Source organism: Equus przewalskii, chromosome 3, assembly GCF_037783145.1.
Source record: "Equus przewalskii isolate Varuska chromosome 3, EquPr2, whole genome shotgun sequence".
Taxonomy (NCBI): Eukaryota; Metazoa; Chordata; class Mammalia; order Perissodactyla; family Equidae; genus Equus; species Equus przewalskii.
Genome location: NC_091833.1, coordinates 86,551,575 through 86,565,847, shown reverse-complemented (window position 1 = coordinate 86,565,847; position 14,273 = coordinate 86,551,575). Strand labels below are relative to the sequence as shown.

Genomic DNA, 14,273 nt, shown 5'->3' with positions numbered 1-14,273 from the left:
ACATGCCACAACTAGAAGGACACACAACTAAAAATACACAACTATACACCAGGGGCCTTTGGGGAGAAAAAGGAAAAATAAAATATTTTAAAAAATAAAAAAATAATTAAAAAATATATATCATTATCATAAAATTTGGGTAAATTTTAAAATTTATTACAAATGTGGGTGTATGCCTAAAATTTTTTATGCAAGGAAATAATTTGGAAAAAAAAAACAAATGCAGTGGCCCTCATTGGGAAAAGAGGCTAGAGCAAGGAACAAGGGAGATTTTACTGTTCATTTAATACCTTTCAGTAAAATTTAAAATATAACTACACAGAAAGCATCGTGCCTGGAAGAGCAGCAGAAAGGCGGCCACGACCAGGGGAAGACAGCAAGGCCCTAGGTGAGGGCACTGAAAACAGGAGGCAAAGCCTGGATGCGAGGTACTCAAGGAGTCCTTTATGTAGATTCAAACACTAGCAGACAACAGTGTCCATCAGCTACAGGATATGAATTCTGTAAACGGGTAAAAAGTAATGTAGAGTTGTGAACGCAGTGACATTGCTAAACATAATGATGATTTTAATCATGTGTGGGTCCAGACATTTATAAGATGAAATGGACTCATCTCAGCCTTCCTACTGCCATATCCAGCCACAGCAGGCTGATGAAATCTATCCCTTAAAGAACTGCAATTTTAAAGGGCACTTCAAAAACACTTCTTTTTTTTTTTTATAGACAAGTTAATGTCTGAACTTTCTCCCTCTCATTTCCTTATGTGTAGGCCTTATAATTTCTCTCCCTTATAGGTTAGAAAAATGCTATTTCCTTCGCTGGTGGTTCTATCTGTTTTGTTATATCCGTATCCCGTTAACAGAGCCCTGGGACCCACTAGGGTAGCTGCAGGGTGACGCTAAAGAAATAAGCCTTTGTGAGTATGAGGTTACATTGAATTCACATCCACAAGTTCTCCACATCATTTAATCTTATGGTCAGTATAATAGGGACTATGAGAAGATGAGGTTAAAAGCAGCTGATTTTTAGGATCCTGTTCATTTCTGTCACAATTTTGACTCCTCTGACGAATCCAAAGACGTTATGAATACAGACAAAAGTCAAGAAAGAGTGGTCTCAATTAGACTAGTTAAAATCCTAAACTTCTGAATATATTTTAACAGAAACACCACTTTCTCACTTTCAAATATCACTTAAACGACGCTAATAACATCTTCTGCAGTAAAGGTCAAAAAGGAAATGTCTTTAATGAATAGACTTTGAACTTTTTGAACTTTTAACTTTTCATTAGCTTGAGCATAAATAAGTTCTTCTGAGAACTTTAAAATAGTTGGTTCTCTTAATCGGGTTATATCCTGCCCCACCGAAACTGTATTTCTTCTATTACTTTACTTAACAAAACTAAATATTTCTAGATAGTATCTAGAAATAGTTCACTGGCAGTATAATTTCTAAATAGATAATCTTTTACTGTACTTAACACCAGGGAACTATTTCTTTTACAAGAACGCTTACCAGAACAAACAACTGATGTATGAACCAAAATGAAACTAACCTAAAATATCGGAGAGGAATCTAACAATATTTTCTACGCAAATTGCCCAATTTTACCTCAAGAGGCTCACGTTCTTCTCTGGCTGAAAATGGATTTTTTTGGCCAGTCTAGAGATTTAGTCCATCAATAATTAAAAACACCAAAGAAAGTGCCACCTTCAGCTACACTTTTCGCAGGGGTACCTGTTTCGTCTGGGGAGCTGGGTGAGGCGCTGTCTTGGGACAGTGTCGTCCAGCTGGACTCCTCATCGCTTGGTGCCAGGTTCTGGATCCGGTGTAGCGCGCAATCAGTTTTGGCCCCTGTTTTAGGATGATCCTTCTTGGTCTCCGGGCTGGATGACACTGTGGCTATATGGCCATCTTCAGGACTGAACTGGGGTTTGCTTGGTTTCTGCAGCAGCAAATCGCCATTCCCAATGATGGTGGAGGCCTGGCCCTGGCCTGGCTGGGACTTCTCTTCCACAACCCTATGCTGGTTGCCTAAGTTCTGCTCTAGTTCTCTGGTTGAGGTTTCCAGGTCTGCATAGTAATCTAGGAAGCTCTTGGTTCTCCTGGGTGGGGAGGGTAAAATTTCACAGCCCGAGGAGTCCTGCGGGTGGGGCTCTTTACCCTCTAACTTCTCAGAAGTTATGTTGATGACTGCAGTGGGACTGACATTTTTGTTGGGGTCCTGCTGCCCTTGTTCTGCAGCCTTCCGGAGCTGGTTCTCCCCATTTTTCACCAGCTTGATGTTGGCAGAGCCATTTCCCAGCAGGGGCTGGGCCGCTGGATCCGACAGGCCCATTGCCGCCTGGATATTAGTTAGTGCATATTTTTTCCTGCATTTGGGGGGTGTGCTGTTCTTGGTTTCTGTGTGTTTTATTTCGGCATTCAACAGTTCATTGTGGGAGGAACGGAGATTAAGGGTATTTGGTGGTGTGGCCGGGCTGTTCCGATTCGCGACGTCTGTGGGTCCGCTGCTGGCCATAAACACTGGCAAAGTGTCTACACCTGAGTCAGCTGGAAAAAAAACAAAACTGGTCGTTAGATGCCTGCCATGATGAAACTACTTAGCATACAGAAAATGGAAAGCAGTATTGTTTCTGTTGCATATGTTCTTGCAGAATTGACTCCTCTTCCTCTTTATTTTCACTGTTTGCTCACGTATTAAATAGGAGCAAATAAAAGGCTTAATGCGGAGACACAAAAGCCAGTTTACAGAAAAGCTAAGTGGTCTGACAGTCCAAATTTTACTTAGGATAAAAATATCTCTCCTTTGCATACATATAAAAGCATTTTCTTCTGGTAGCTGGTCTTCATTTATCACACCCTTGAAAATCATCCTCTTTCTAAACATTTACACCACATTTCTACTCTGTAGTTCCCTCAGGCAACAAAAAAGGTGCTCAAAAATCCTCTGGGGCTCCAGCCTTCTTAATTAACCTAAAAGGTCACTGTTCAGTGATGTCCCATAGGTCCAGGGTAATTTTTTTCAACTACGTTTAGAAATTGTATTCTGAATGCCTGGAAAAATCAAACCTCCATTAGAGTTTGCTAACCTCTTTGTGAACATTTTTGACCTGGGCTTAGTGTTCATAGCAAACAGAGATTCTGGAAAGATGGCTCAACTGCTCGAGAACATACACACACACACAAAACCATTACTAGTACTGTAGCGTTGAGCCTTTGGTGACAGACGTGTTAGAGCCCCCAAAGGGATCTGAGTATATTCCACTGAATTAAAACACAGACTCAGCTGTCTGCAGTCACCACGTGCTCTCGCAGAGCTCCTGGGAAACTATCTGACAGTAACATTTATCTCAAATATTGCCCGCACCTTCAGTGATTTATTCCATGTGTCTTGCTAGGAAGAAAAAAAGGCTTCTCAGACTAGAAGGGAATAAAACTCATCAGCAAGAATTCCTAAGGTTTCACATTTGTCAGTCTATGAGGAATGACTTCTTTCTTATCTGATCCTTTGCCCTCCACAGACCTCTGTGAGTGCTACACCAGCAGGAGTTGAACCAAAGCACAGCTCCTAACATTCCTAAAATTGTATTGTGACAACTCCCTCTTCCTCCCCCAGGCAAAACAGGGCCCTCCACAGCAGAGGAGGGCAAGCCTTTCCCTCTGGGAGCTTAGAGGTATCTCTTTCTAGAATCAAATACTCAGGATGGGCTATTTTAGAAAAGAGTCACCCACTCATCCTAGAGTCTGGGTGCTTCTGGGAAGCTAAGCAACATCTGTACACTCTAGGCAGTGTCCATATTTATAACAGAATGACCACATGGCCCAGAGAGACAGTTAAGTGACGTAACCCAAGTGCTTAGACCTGGGGCCCCATTCTTTAGAATGATTATTTATAAGGATTCCTGCTTACCCAGCACCCCACCTCAACACTTGGGCTTCATTTTATAGGAATAGAGAATCCAGTGCCTTTCTCCCTTTTAAACAATACTCTGATGACTAAATTTTTTAAAAATGTTTCCACTGTTCTGGCCATTACTACCTTTCTATGGCAAACATAAGTTTCAATTTATAACCTCACTCAAGAGTAGCATTTGATATGAGAAGGGCCCAACCCGAACCCACCTGAAGTGTTCCCTGAGACACACCGCCATAACAGACACACAAGAGAAAATGATATTTAGACTCGAGTATTTCGAGTGACATTATTATGAGAAAGACGGAAATCTGCTGGCTTTTTAAAGATTTTATTTCTCCTTTTTCCCCTCAAAGCCCCCTGGTACATAGTTGTGCATTTTTAGTTGTGGGTCCTTCTAGCTGTAGCATGTGGGACACCGCCTCAGCATGGCCTGATGAGTGGTGCCATGTCTGCGCCCAGGATTCGAACCAGCAAAACTCTGGGACACCGAAGCAGAGCGCGAGAGCTTAACCGCTCAACCACAGGGCCAGCCCCTCTGCTGGCTTTTTAAAAAGCATAGCAAAAAATTTCTATTAGGCTATTTTATGATGCTAGGTACTATATTCTAACAACATTATTAGGGAAAAATTTTTATTTTCTTTGTTTATAACCATAACATTTTCAGAAAGAATACCATCAAAATTTCTAGGTGATTTAATATTTAAGTAGCTTTTATATCCTGGATGTGACGGATGGAAACTTTTAGCCATGTTTTCATCAGCCTTTTGGATCCCATTGCCCTCCCGATGCCCTCTGTAACTCTTCTGCTGGCTAGAAATCGTCAGAGGAGGTGTGGGAGAGTTAAGTTAGAACGATAGGACCATCCTAACCAAAACAGCTCTGTATACACTGATTTTATAGATCAAAGCCTGAACACAGTTTGAGTGTGTCTTAGATATTAAATGATGGTATCATCTGGAAGCAAAATGAAAGGTTCAGACCTAGAATGAAGGCAGCCAGGTTAATCCTATGAAGTATGTAGTTGTCTCTAGGAGTTAATACATTGGTTAGGCAGTCACTTGGGCTCAAAATGAAGTAGGTAGCAGTTAGCAAATTCCTAGAAAGACCAAGGCTGCAGGAAGGAGGCCCCCCAAAATGGGAGGCAGTGCCCATGAGGAGGAGAGCACACACCTCAGAATCACGGAGAAGGCGCAAGCCCCTCCATGCTACTTATTGCTAAGGGATCTAGGACACCAGAACTTCCGCTTCCTTGTCTGAAAAATGGGGACAATAATAGTTCCTGGTTGTTGTGAGGATTAAAATGAGAAACGTCCACAGAGAGTTTAGCATAGTCCACAACACTCAATGTGCGCAACCCCCACTCCTTTTTATCCAAGTGACAGAGCAGAGGGCTGCCCCCCGGGGCCCCAAATTAACCACCCTATTTGGCCTGAGTGACAGAAATGGTCTTTGCAGAGACACACAGAGAGTAAACAGACTAACAAGAAGGGATAAAGAAGTTGGGTCTAGAAGGGTTTAATTATGAGGAACCCCCCCCCCCCCACCGACATTGCTCAAGTTTAAGGGGAAGGAGGTTTATGTTTCTTTTTCAAAGAAAAGAAAATCTTATCACATCTCTTTAAACTTTCTAATATTTAGCTGTTTTCTTTGGAGTCAAAAAGAATAAGTCCAAACTCCTTGACAAAACAGACAACTTACTTAAACCCCCCATTTCTTTGCTGTAAATGGGGATAATAATAGTATCAACTCCTCACTGAGCTTTGTTGAGGCCTACAAGAGATGACTGCCAAGCATTTAACCTAACGGCTGGCATACAGGAAGAGCTCAACACGTGTTAGGGATTATTATTATCTCAAGGCTCCCTCCTTCCCCACACGCTTTTGTCTCTGACCACCATCTCTCAGGCCACTGTTTATTAAGCACTTTCTTCTTGTCAAGCCCTGTGCTGGGAACAGGGAAATCAAGACACACAGGGTCCCATCTGCTAAGTGCTTTCAGCCTTGTGGAAGACAAACACATAATAATAAGGTGATAGAAATCAACCAGGGTGGGAGTGGGGCAAAGGAGCAAGTGGTCTCCCCACCTCAGGATGGAGATGGTCTGAAGGTAAGATTACCATCTGGGGAGTCTGAGCAAATCAAGACATGAAGGGAGAGGTGTTACAGAGGGAGGGATGGGGCAGAGAGCCCCACAAGACATGCTCCAAGAGTTTGGACTTGACCCTGAGACAGAGAAGATCAAGTACTTCAACAGCAGCATGAAGAATGAATCAGAGGCTGAAGTGTGGGTGTGAGTGGGTGTTGTATTCATTCATGTGTTGGGGGAAGAGAGCATCTTTCCTCCAGCATATTCTCCAAGAAGGAGATGACTATGATGAAAAGACATTAAAGAAGCAATCTAACTTAGGCAGTTAAAACATCAGGGGTTGCCAGGCAAAGAGTGGAATGAGGTGGATAGATGGTGTCTCTGTAACCGAAGAGGCTGGCTGGCCCAACTTCATGCTCCCCCTGTCTGTCTGGTGTTAGAGCCTGACTCTACCATTCACCAAAGGGAAGCAAAACCCAAGCATGGAGACCAGCTGAGAGGCTACTGCAATAGTCCAGTCAAGACAGCAGGGCAAGGAAAGGTAGGCATAGAAACTTAGGTATGGAGGGAAAGTCTTTCTCTCTCACTGCCATAGTTCCAGCTCTGGTCATTCATCTCTTAACCAGGGCATGAAGATGAGGTCTCCCTCAGCCACCTGGATTTAGAGGTGCGGACTGAAAAGAGCCTGGTGAAGCGTGTGATTGGGAGAATATTGGTGACTTCTGTCATGTCAGCTTCAGGAGAATGGCACAGGTGGGCAGAGTGACCTTTGAGGAGCTTCACTATGAACAAAGCCAGGAGAGAGAGAAGAGGAGCTGGAGGAGGAGCTGGGAAGGATAACGGGAAGGAATTTTTGCTTTTTAAAGATGAGAGTCTTAGCCATGTTCTACTGGATATATGCTGGAAAAGCAGAAGCCAGGAGAGAGGGGGAAAGCAGAAACATTTAAGAGGGAAAGACCAATAAGGCCAAATCCAGGTGCTGAGAGGGCGGGAGGGACCACAGCAGATATGGAAGAGCCAGCCTTGCCCAAGACTAAAGAAACTTCTTCACGAGAGAAGCAAGGAGAGGGACTAAGGATGGGGCAGGCGCCTCTGTCACTGCAGTGACACAAAACCGAGGAAAAGCAAAACTGAGAGTCTCAGTGTTCTCTATGAAAATACAGTCTTCCCCTGAAGGGAAGCACTTAGGGGAACATGAGGAGACGGACAAAGTTTAGAAATAGTCACAGGGGAGAAACACAGAGTTAGTGACTTTTTTTTTATTTTGAAGTTTCATGGAATGAAAAATAGACTCGCACATCAATGGAACAGAATAGAGAGCCCAGAAATAAACCCACAAATATAAACTCAATTAACTTACGACAAAGGAGCCAAGAATACATAATGGGGAAAGGACAGTCTCTTCAATAAATGGTTCTGGGGAAAACGGGACAGCCACACACAAAACGATGAAACTGGACCACTACCTCACACCACACACAAAAAATTAACTCAAAATGGATTAAACACTTGACTTAAGACCTGAAACCATAAAACTCCTAGAAGAAAACATAGGGCGTGAGCTCCTTGCCACAGGTCTTAACAACGGTTTTTTGGATTTGACACCAAAAGCAAAGGCAATAAAAGCAAAAACAAACAAGTGGGATTACATCAAACCAAAAAGCTTTTACATAGCAAAGGAGACCAACAACAAAATGAAAAGGCAACCTACCAAATGGGAGAAAAGAAATAGTCCCAGTTTGGGATGTGATTAAGGTGTCAGGGGAGGGGACGTGAACAGATGAGGAATGCACTCTGGGATCTGGCCTGGGGAGGGCAGGGAATGGGGTCCGGAGGATGGTGAAGAGCTGGAAGAAAACGAACAAGCCAAGGGATCGGAGGTCTCTGCCAGGTCAGGGAACAGGTGTGACAGGAACAAGGAAATGTTCTCAACGCAGCTGCACGCATCGCTTAGGGAGTTTTAAAAAGCAGAAGCCTAGGCCCCACCCCTCAAGATACCCCCAAAGCTTCTGAAATCAATTATTCTGGGACCGGGCCCAGGCAGGGTCGTAAAATGTTCTCTAGGTGATTTCAACATGTGCCTGAGACTGGAAACCAGTGGAATAAGGAAGTGAGAGGTTTGGAAGAAGAAGATGATAGGTATCTGAGCTAACTGTTTCAGAGGCACTTGGAATACTCTGATCAAGCATTCCATGTTCCTTGTCCTTGTACATATTCTCAGCATCCTTTCCTCCTGTCTGGCAAATTTCTACTTCTCCTTCAAGATTCAAGGTAGAGGTCACCTATTTGTGAAGCCTTCTCTTGCCCCTCCAGGCAGACTCCAGAGCTCCTTCTACACTCCCAAACCTTCATAAACACATCCCTATTATAGCATCATTCACTTTGCTTTGCTTTTAACCTGCTGGGGTTTTCCACTAGATTGTGGCCTCCAGCAACCAGCACAGCAGCCTAGCACACCATAGGTACTCAATAAACGTTTGTGGAATAAATCACTTAATAAAATGAAAAACACAAGCATTTCATTAACATCTCAAGAAATGTTTACATAAAAGTCTAGGTAGAATTATTGAGTTTCTTATTAAAGACTGAAAGGAGATCACCTTTACTGCCTAAATAGTTAAGTCAACAGGAAATTCATTTTCCTTTCTTTGAAAATGCTAATGAGATCAGAAAGGGAAAGGGTAATCAGTGGTCAGTTATCTCAGCTTTTATCCCATGTAGCATCTGAACAGTTTAAAATAAAATCCCTTAATATACTGTCTAGACCAATTTATTTTGCTCCTCAGTCTCAGCTCAAGAAAATTCTTGCTCAATTCTGCCATAATGCCCTAAAGAAGACTATTTAAAAGTCAAAGACATACATTTTGCCACCCAGAGCAGAATGGTGCAGTACTTCACTGCCAAATAGGATTTCTCATCACCTGTAATCCTATCAGGATTTTCCATGCTGTGGTCTGAACAGCACTGGAGGCCCAGCAAAGGTGCTGGCGCACACCACACACGTGCTCCTGTCACTCATAGGACCCCTCCACCCAATTCTGGGCCTTTCTCTCTTGCTCATTTCCTCATATTTACCATCTGCATCATCAGTAACAATGAATAGAAGAGAATTACGTAGAATGGAAAATAGCAACACAATAATATAAAAAATGATGGAGAAAAATTAATGTTCTATGGATATAAAAATGAAAGGAAAACTATCTTCCTCTTCTACCCTAGGACCACTCCTCCCCCCCAACCCCACATTGTAATTTCTCTAATCTACATGTAGGACATCGTAGTCTGCTTTCGGCACTACTAAAGCTACACTGAGACTCGAAAGTTGGCGCATTTAAGCTGGTTCCATTTATCTTAGCCTCACATGATTTTACTATAGATTCTAGATCAAAGACCATTTGGTCTAATACTCCCTATAAACTTGGGGGGTGGGGGAAGTTAAATCCACAGACACATGGGCTTGACTCTGAATGAGAATTTATGGCATTGTCATCCTGCCAGTTTCCCATGCTAGAAACTTGGAATAGCCCTTCATGAGTTTCTTATCCTAACAAATTCTGTCAATTTTACTTGAAAATGTTTCTCCAATGTTTCCTTTCCCACTCCTCCATGCCTGCTTTCAGGCCCTCCTCACTTATCAGTTTTCTTAGACATCTCCCAAGCGCAATGGCTCTCCCAAACTCCAGGCTGCCCAGACACATTCTGCCCTATGTCATTCTAAAAACAAACTGATCATGCAGCTCTCCTGCTGACAAACATCTACTGGCTCCCTGTTGTGCAAATTCAGCTCAGAATACAAGGCACTTCAAATTCTCCTCTGCTGGCCCCAATCTACCCTTCCAGTCACATCTCCTGTCACGGCACCTCCCCCTGCCATGTCCTCTACACTACAGCCACAATGAACTTCCCTGAGGATGCAAGCCCCTTCACCACTCTTGGCCTCTGCACATAGAGTTTGTTTGCTCTGCCCAGGAATGTCCTTCTCTCTCATCTCCCCTATCCCCACCCTATTTCCTGCCTGAAAACTCCTATAAATCCTTCAAAATCCAGCTCCTTTAGGTCTTCTCTGATTCCTGTATACAATGATGGTTGACCCCTCCTCTGTGCTAGGTATGTAACATGCTGTTCATAGCAGCACTTCTGTACTATAGTATCAATATCAATTGAGATGTTTACCTCCCTTTCTAGACTCCAAGATCCTTGAGGGCAGTGACTTTCATTCACTCTTCGTGACAGTTTTTTGAGATATAATTCACATATCATAAAGTTCACTTTTTAAGGCACAATTCAGCGGTATTTAGCAATATGTACAGAGTTGTATATCCATCACTATGATCTAATTACAGAGCATTTTTATCACCCCAAAAAGAAATCCCATAATCATTAGCAGTCACTCTCTATTGCTCCCTCCCCTAAGCTCCTAGCAACCATTAATCTACTTTCTGTCTTTATGGACTTGCCCATTCTGGATGTATCATATAAATAGATTCATACAACATGTAGTCTTTTGTGACTGGCTTCCTTCAGTTAGTGTATCTTCAAGGTTCAGGCACATTGCAGCATCTATCAGTCCTTCATTCTTTTTCATGGCCAGATCATACTCCATTGTATGGATAGACCACATTTTGTTGATCTGTTCATCAGTTAACGGACATTTGGGTTGTTTCCACTTTTTAGCTGTTATAAATAATGATGCTATGAATATTTGTGTACAAGTCTTTGTATGGACAGATGTTTTCAATTCTCTTGGGTGTATACACTGGGGTGAAATTAGTGATTATAACTCTTTTGAGAGAGAGAGATAAAACCTTTTGAGGAACTTTCAGATTGTTTTACAAAGCAGTTGTACCATTTTACATTCCCAGCAACAGTGTATGAATGTTACAATTTCTCCACATCCTTGTCAACACTTATTACGGTTTCTTTTTTATCATCGCCATCTGAGCGGATGTGAAGTGGCAATCTCATTGTGATTTTGATTTGCATTTCCCTTCTATTTTTATATTCCCAGAATTTCTAGTTCCTTTTACAAGGCCTGGCATATAAGAGTACCCAATGGAGTCATTAATCTGTTCACTCATTCATTAACTAAGTATTTATCGAGCATCTACTGATGTACCAGTTGCTCTTCTCAAGGCCAAGAACACGACAATGCACAAAAGAAGCAAAACGAGTGAGGAATGAGTAAGCAAATGCCAGTAACCCTGAGGGTTGGTCTTCAGTACAGAGGTGGTTCTGCTCCTGGATTTTTGTGGGTAGATGGGACACAAGGATTTTGCCATCATCTCCACATCTATTCATCATGCTGTTTTGAGCCTGGCTTATGAATATCCAACATCAATTCTAGAGAATCAATTCCTAATGCAGAGCTAGGTGTAAGTTCAGAGCTAAGAGTGTGACAAGAGCTAATAGTATTCTTGCTGCTACTCCCCTGCATGCACGACAGAGAAACATCTGTTACATCCTGGCATGTATGGCCTCCTTTTCCAGTAACAGCTCCACTGTTTTTCTTGGGGAATGAGCCTTTCTACACACTCATTCATTCATTTGACAGATATTTTCTGTGCACTACCGTGCAACAAATATAGTTCTAACTGCTGAGGATACAGCAGTGAACAAAATTGACAAAATAAAAATACCTACTTTCATGGAGCTTATATTCTAGGGTTTAGCCTACGTGCTTCAGGCAGACACGAATCTACCCCTTACTTCATGGGGCACATGGCCCAGGCCCAGCCACTTGGAGGACAAATCCCCAAGGCTATAGTGACTGGTTCAAGGAGTCACACGGAACCAATCCTAAGACTTTTGCCAGAATAACGAGAAGAGAAGTGCTCTTTTGTCTCTTTTTCTTGAACTAGAAGATATAAGCCTAGAGCTTCAAGGGATCACCATGAAGAAACAACCTGCGAAAGCATGAACCTAACAAATGAGCAGGCGAAGCTCCAAGACAAAATAAAAGGGGCAAGCTCTAATGACATTGCTGGAATCCTGAAACAAGCCAGGCCTCAAACATGGTACCCCTGAACTTCTAGGGTACTGAAGCCAATAGATTTTTCTTTGTTCTTTTGCTTAAACCTCTCTAAATTGGATTTTCTCCTTTTAGCAACTAAAAGAGCCTTAGTTAACACACAGAGTATTTTTTATGAAGCCTAAACAACATTAGGTAAGCCAGGGTCCCTTTAATTTCATGAGTGACACAGCTTTCCTCAAACCCAGGGTCTCAAAGATCCCAGCACTGAGATGTAACCCCATAACTCACATGATATCTTAATACAAACCTGTGCTGGAGCTAGTAGTTAAACCTGCCCACCCCTTCGTTTTCTGAGACCTCTAGCCTTCTGTCAAAGGCAAAGTTGGTCAGTAATGACAGGAAACTCCTCTCGTCAATAATCTGCTGCACTCCCTCTGCTCCCATGACACACTTATAAACTTGGAAATTGACAAATGGGCCCAGGGTTGACGAATGGGCCCAGGGGAATCCAACGTTTGTCCCACTCTTGAATAGAATACCCATGTTCTTCATTTTTCTTTTTCTGCTACACAATTTTATTTCCACTGAGGAGTTAACAGCAAAACTTCTACCATGAGGAATGGTGCCTTTTGAACCAAATCTCAAAGTATTAAGGAAATAAAATAAACTCGGATTTTTTTTTCTTTTAGGAAGGAGAGGAAAAATAAAGCTGGTTTCCTGAAATTACTCATGAAAGTAAACTCTCCATGTGACAAAAATGATAAGAACTTTTTTTTTTTTTTAATCCAGTCAGTCCTTCTGAAGACGAAGGAACTAGCCAGGATTTTTTTTTTTTTAAGATTGGCACCTGAGCTAACAACTGTTGCCAATCTTCTTTTTTTCTCCTCCCTGAAGCCCCCCAGTACAAAGTTGTCTATTCTAGTTGTGAGTGCCTCTAGGTGTGCTGTGTGCGACGCCGCCTCAGCATGGCCTGATGAGCGGTGCCATGTTCACGGCCAGGATCTGAACCGGCAAAAGCCTGGGCCGCCAAAGCACAGCGGGTGAACTTAACCACTCGGCCATGGGGCTGGCCCCTGATAAGAACTTCTGTAAGAACAAAAGACGCAAAAATTATTAGGAGGCAGCATGGGTCACTGGGTCAGAGAGATCACAGGATTAGAACCTTGGAAGTTTCTGAAGCCAGGAGAGCAACTTCACACAGCTGATTCACAGGGCAACTTACCCAGGTTCTAAGATAAAGGGGTGATTTCAACAGCTAAGTCTTACCCACCTAAGGGTTTCCCATGCCCGACTCAACTTAATTGCCTGGGGGCTCATTCTGTTCAACATCCCAAATGGAGCTGAGGAGAGAAGAGAAATGTACCAAAGACTTTTCTTTAAGAAACTCATACATGAACAGACATTTCTCCAAAGAAGATATATGGATGGCCAATAGGCACATGAAAAGATGTTCATCATCACTGATCATCAGGGAAATGAAATCAAAACTATGCTAAGATATCACCTTATACCCATGAGAATGGCAAAAATAACTAAAACAAAAAGTGACAAATGTTGGAGAGGTTGTGGAGAAAAAGGAACCCTCATACACTGCTGGTGGGAGTGCAAACTGGTGTAGCCACTATGGAAAACAGTATGGAGATTTCTCAAAAAATTAAAAATAGAAATACCATATGACCCAGCCATCCCACTACTGGGTATCTTCCCAAAGAACTTGAAATCAGCAATTCCAAAAGTCCCATGCACCCCTATGTTCATTGCAGCATTATTTACTATAGCCAAGACATGGAAGCAACCTAAGTGCCCATCAACTGATGAATGAATAAAGAAGACATGGTGTATATATATACAATGGAATACTACTCAGCCATAAAAAAGAATAAAATAGTCCCATTCACAACAACATCGATGGACCTTGAGGGTATTATTTTAAGTGAAATAAGCCAGATAGAGAAAGATGAACTCTGTATGACTCCACTCATACGTAGAAGTTAAACATGCGGACAAAGAGAACAGATTAGTAGCTACCAGGGGAAATGGGGGGGGGGGGTGGGCACAGAGGGTGAAGTGGTGCACCTACAACACAACTGACAAACAAGAATGTACAACTGAAATTTCACAAGGTTGTAAACTATCATAAACTCAATAAAAATTTTTTAAAAAAGAAAAGAAAAAAGAAACTCAGTCACATTGGGCAGTGAGAAGACAAAGTCAGTAAACAAACTCAAAATGGTTAAAGTAGGCAGAGGGTCTTATGAGAAGAAGGTATCAGGGATGAGGAAAGAGGTTCAGGGTAGG

General features: G+C 42.4%; 1 protein-coding gene across 34 annotated transcripts in view; it reads right to left on the bottom strand.

Moving 5' to 3' along the window:
• Positions 1-14,273, bottom strand: part of APBB2 (amyloid beta precursor protein binding family B member 2) — a 373,646-nt gene that overhangs the window by 183,647 nt on the left and 175,726 nt on the right. For all 34 annotated transcript variants that reach the window (XM_070615061.1, XM_070615046.1, XM_070615053.1 and 31 more), the window contains one exon: positions 1,738-2,553. In XM_070615061.1, coding sequence (XP_070471162.1) covers positions 1,738-2,553 — 816 coding nt within the window. The remainder of the gene's footprint in view (positions 1-1,737; positions 2,554-14,273) is intronic.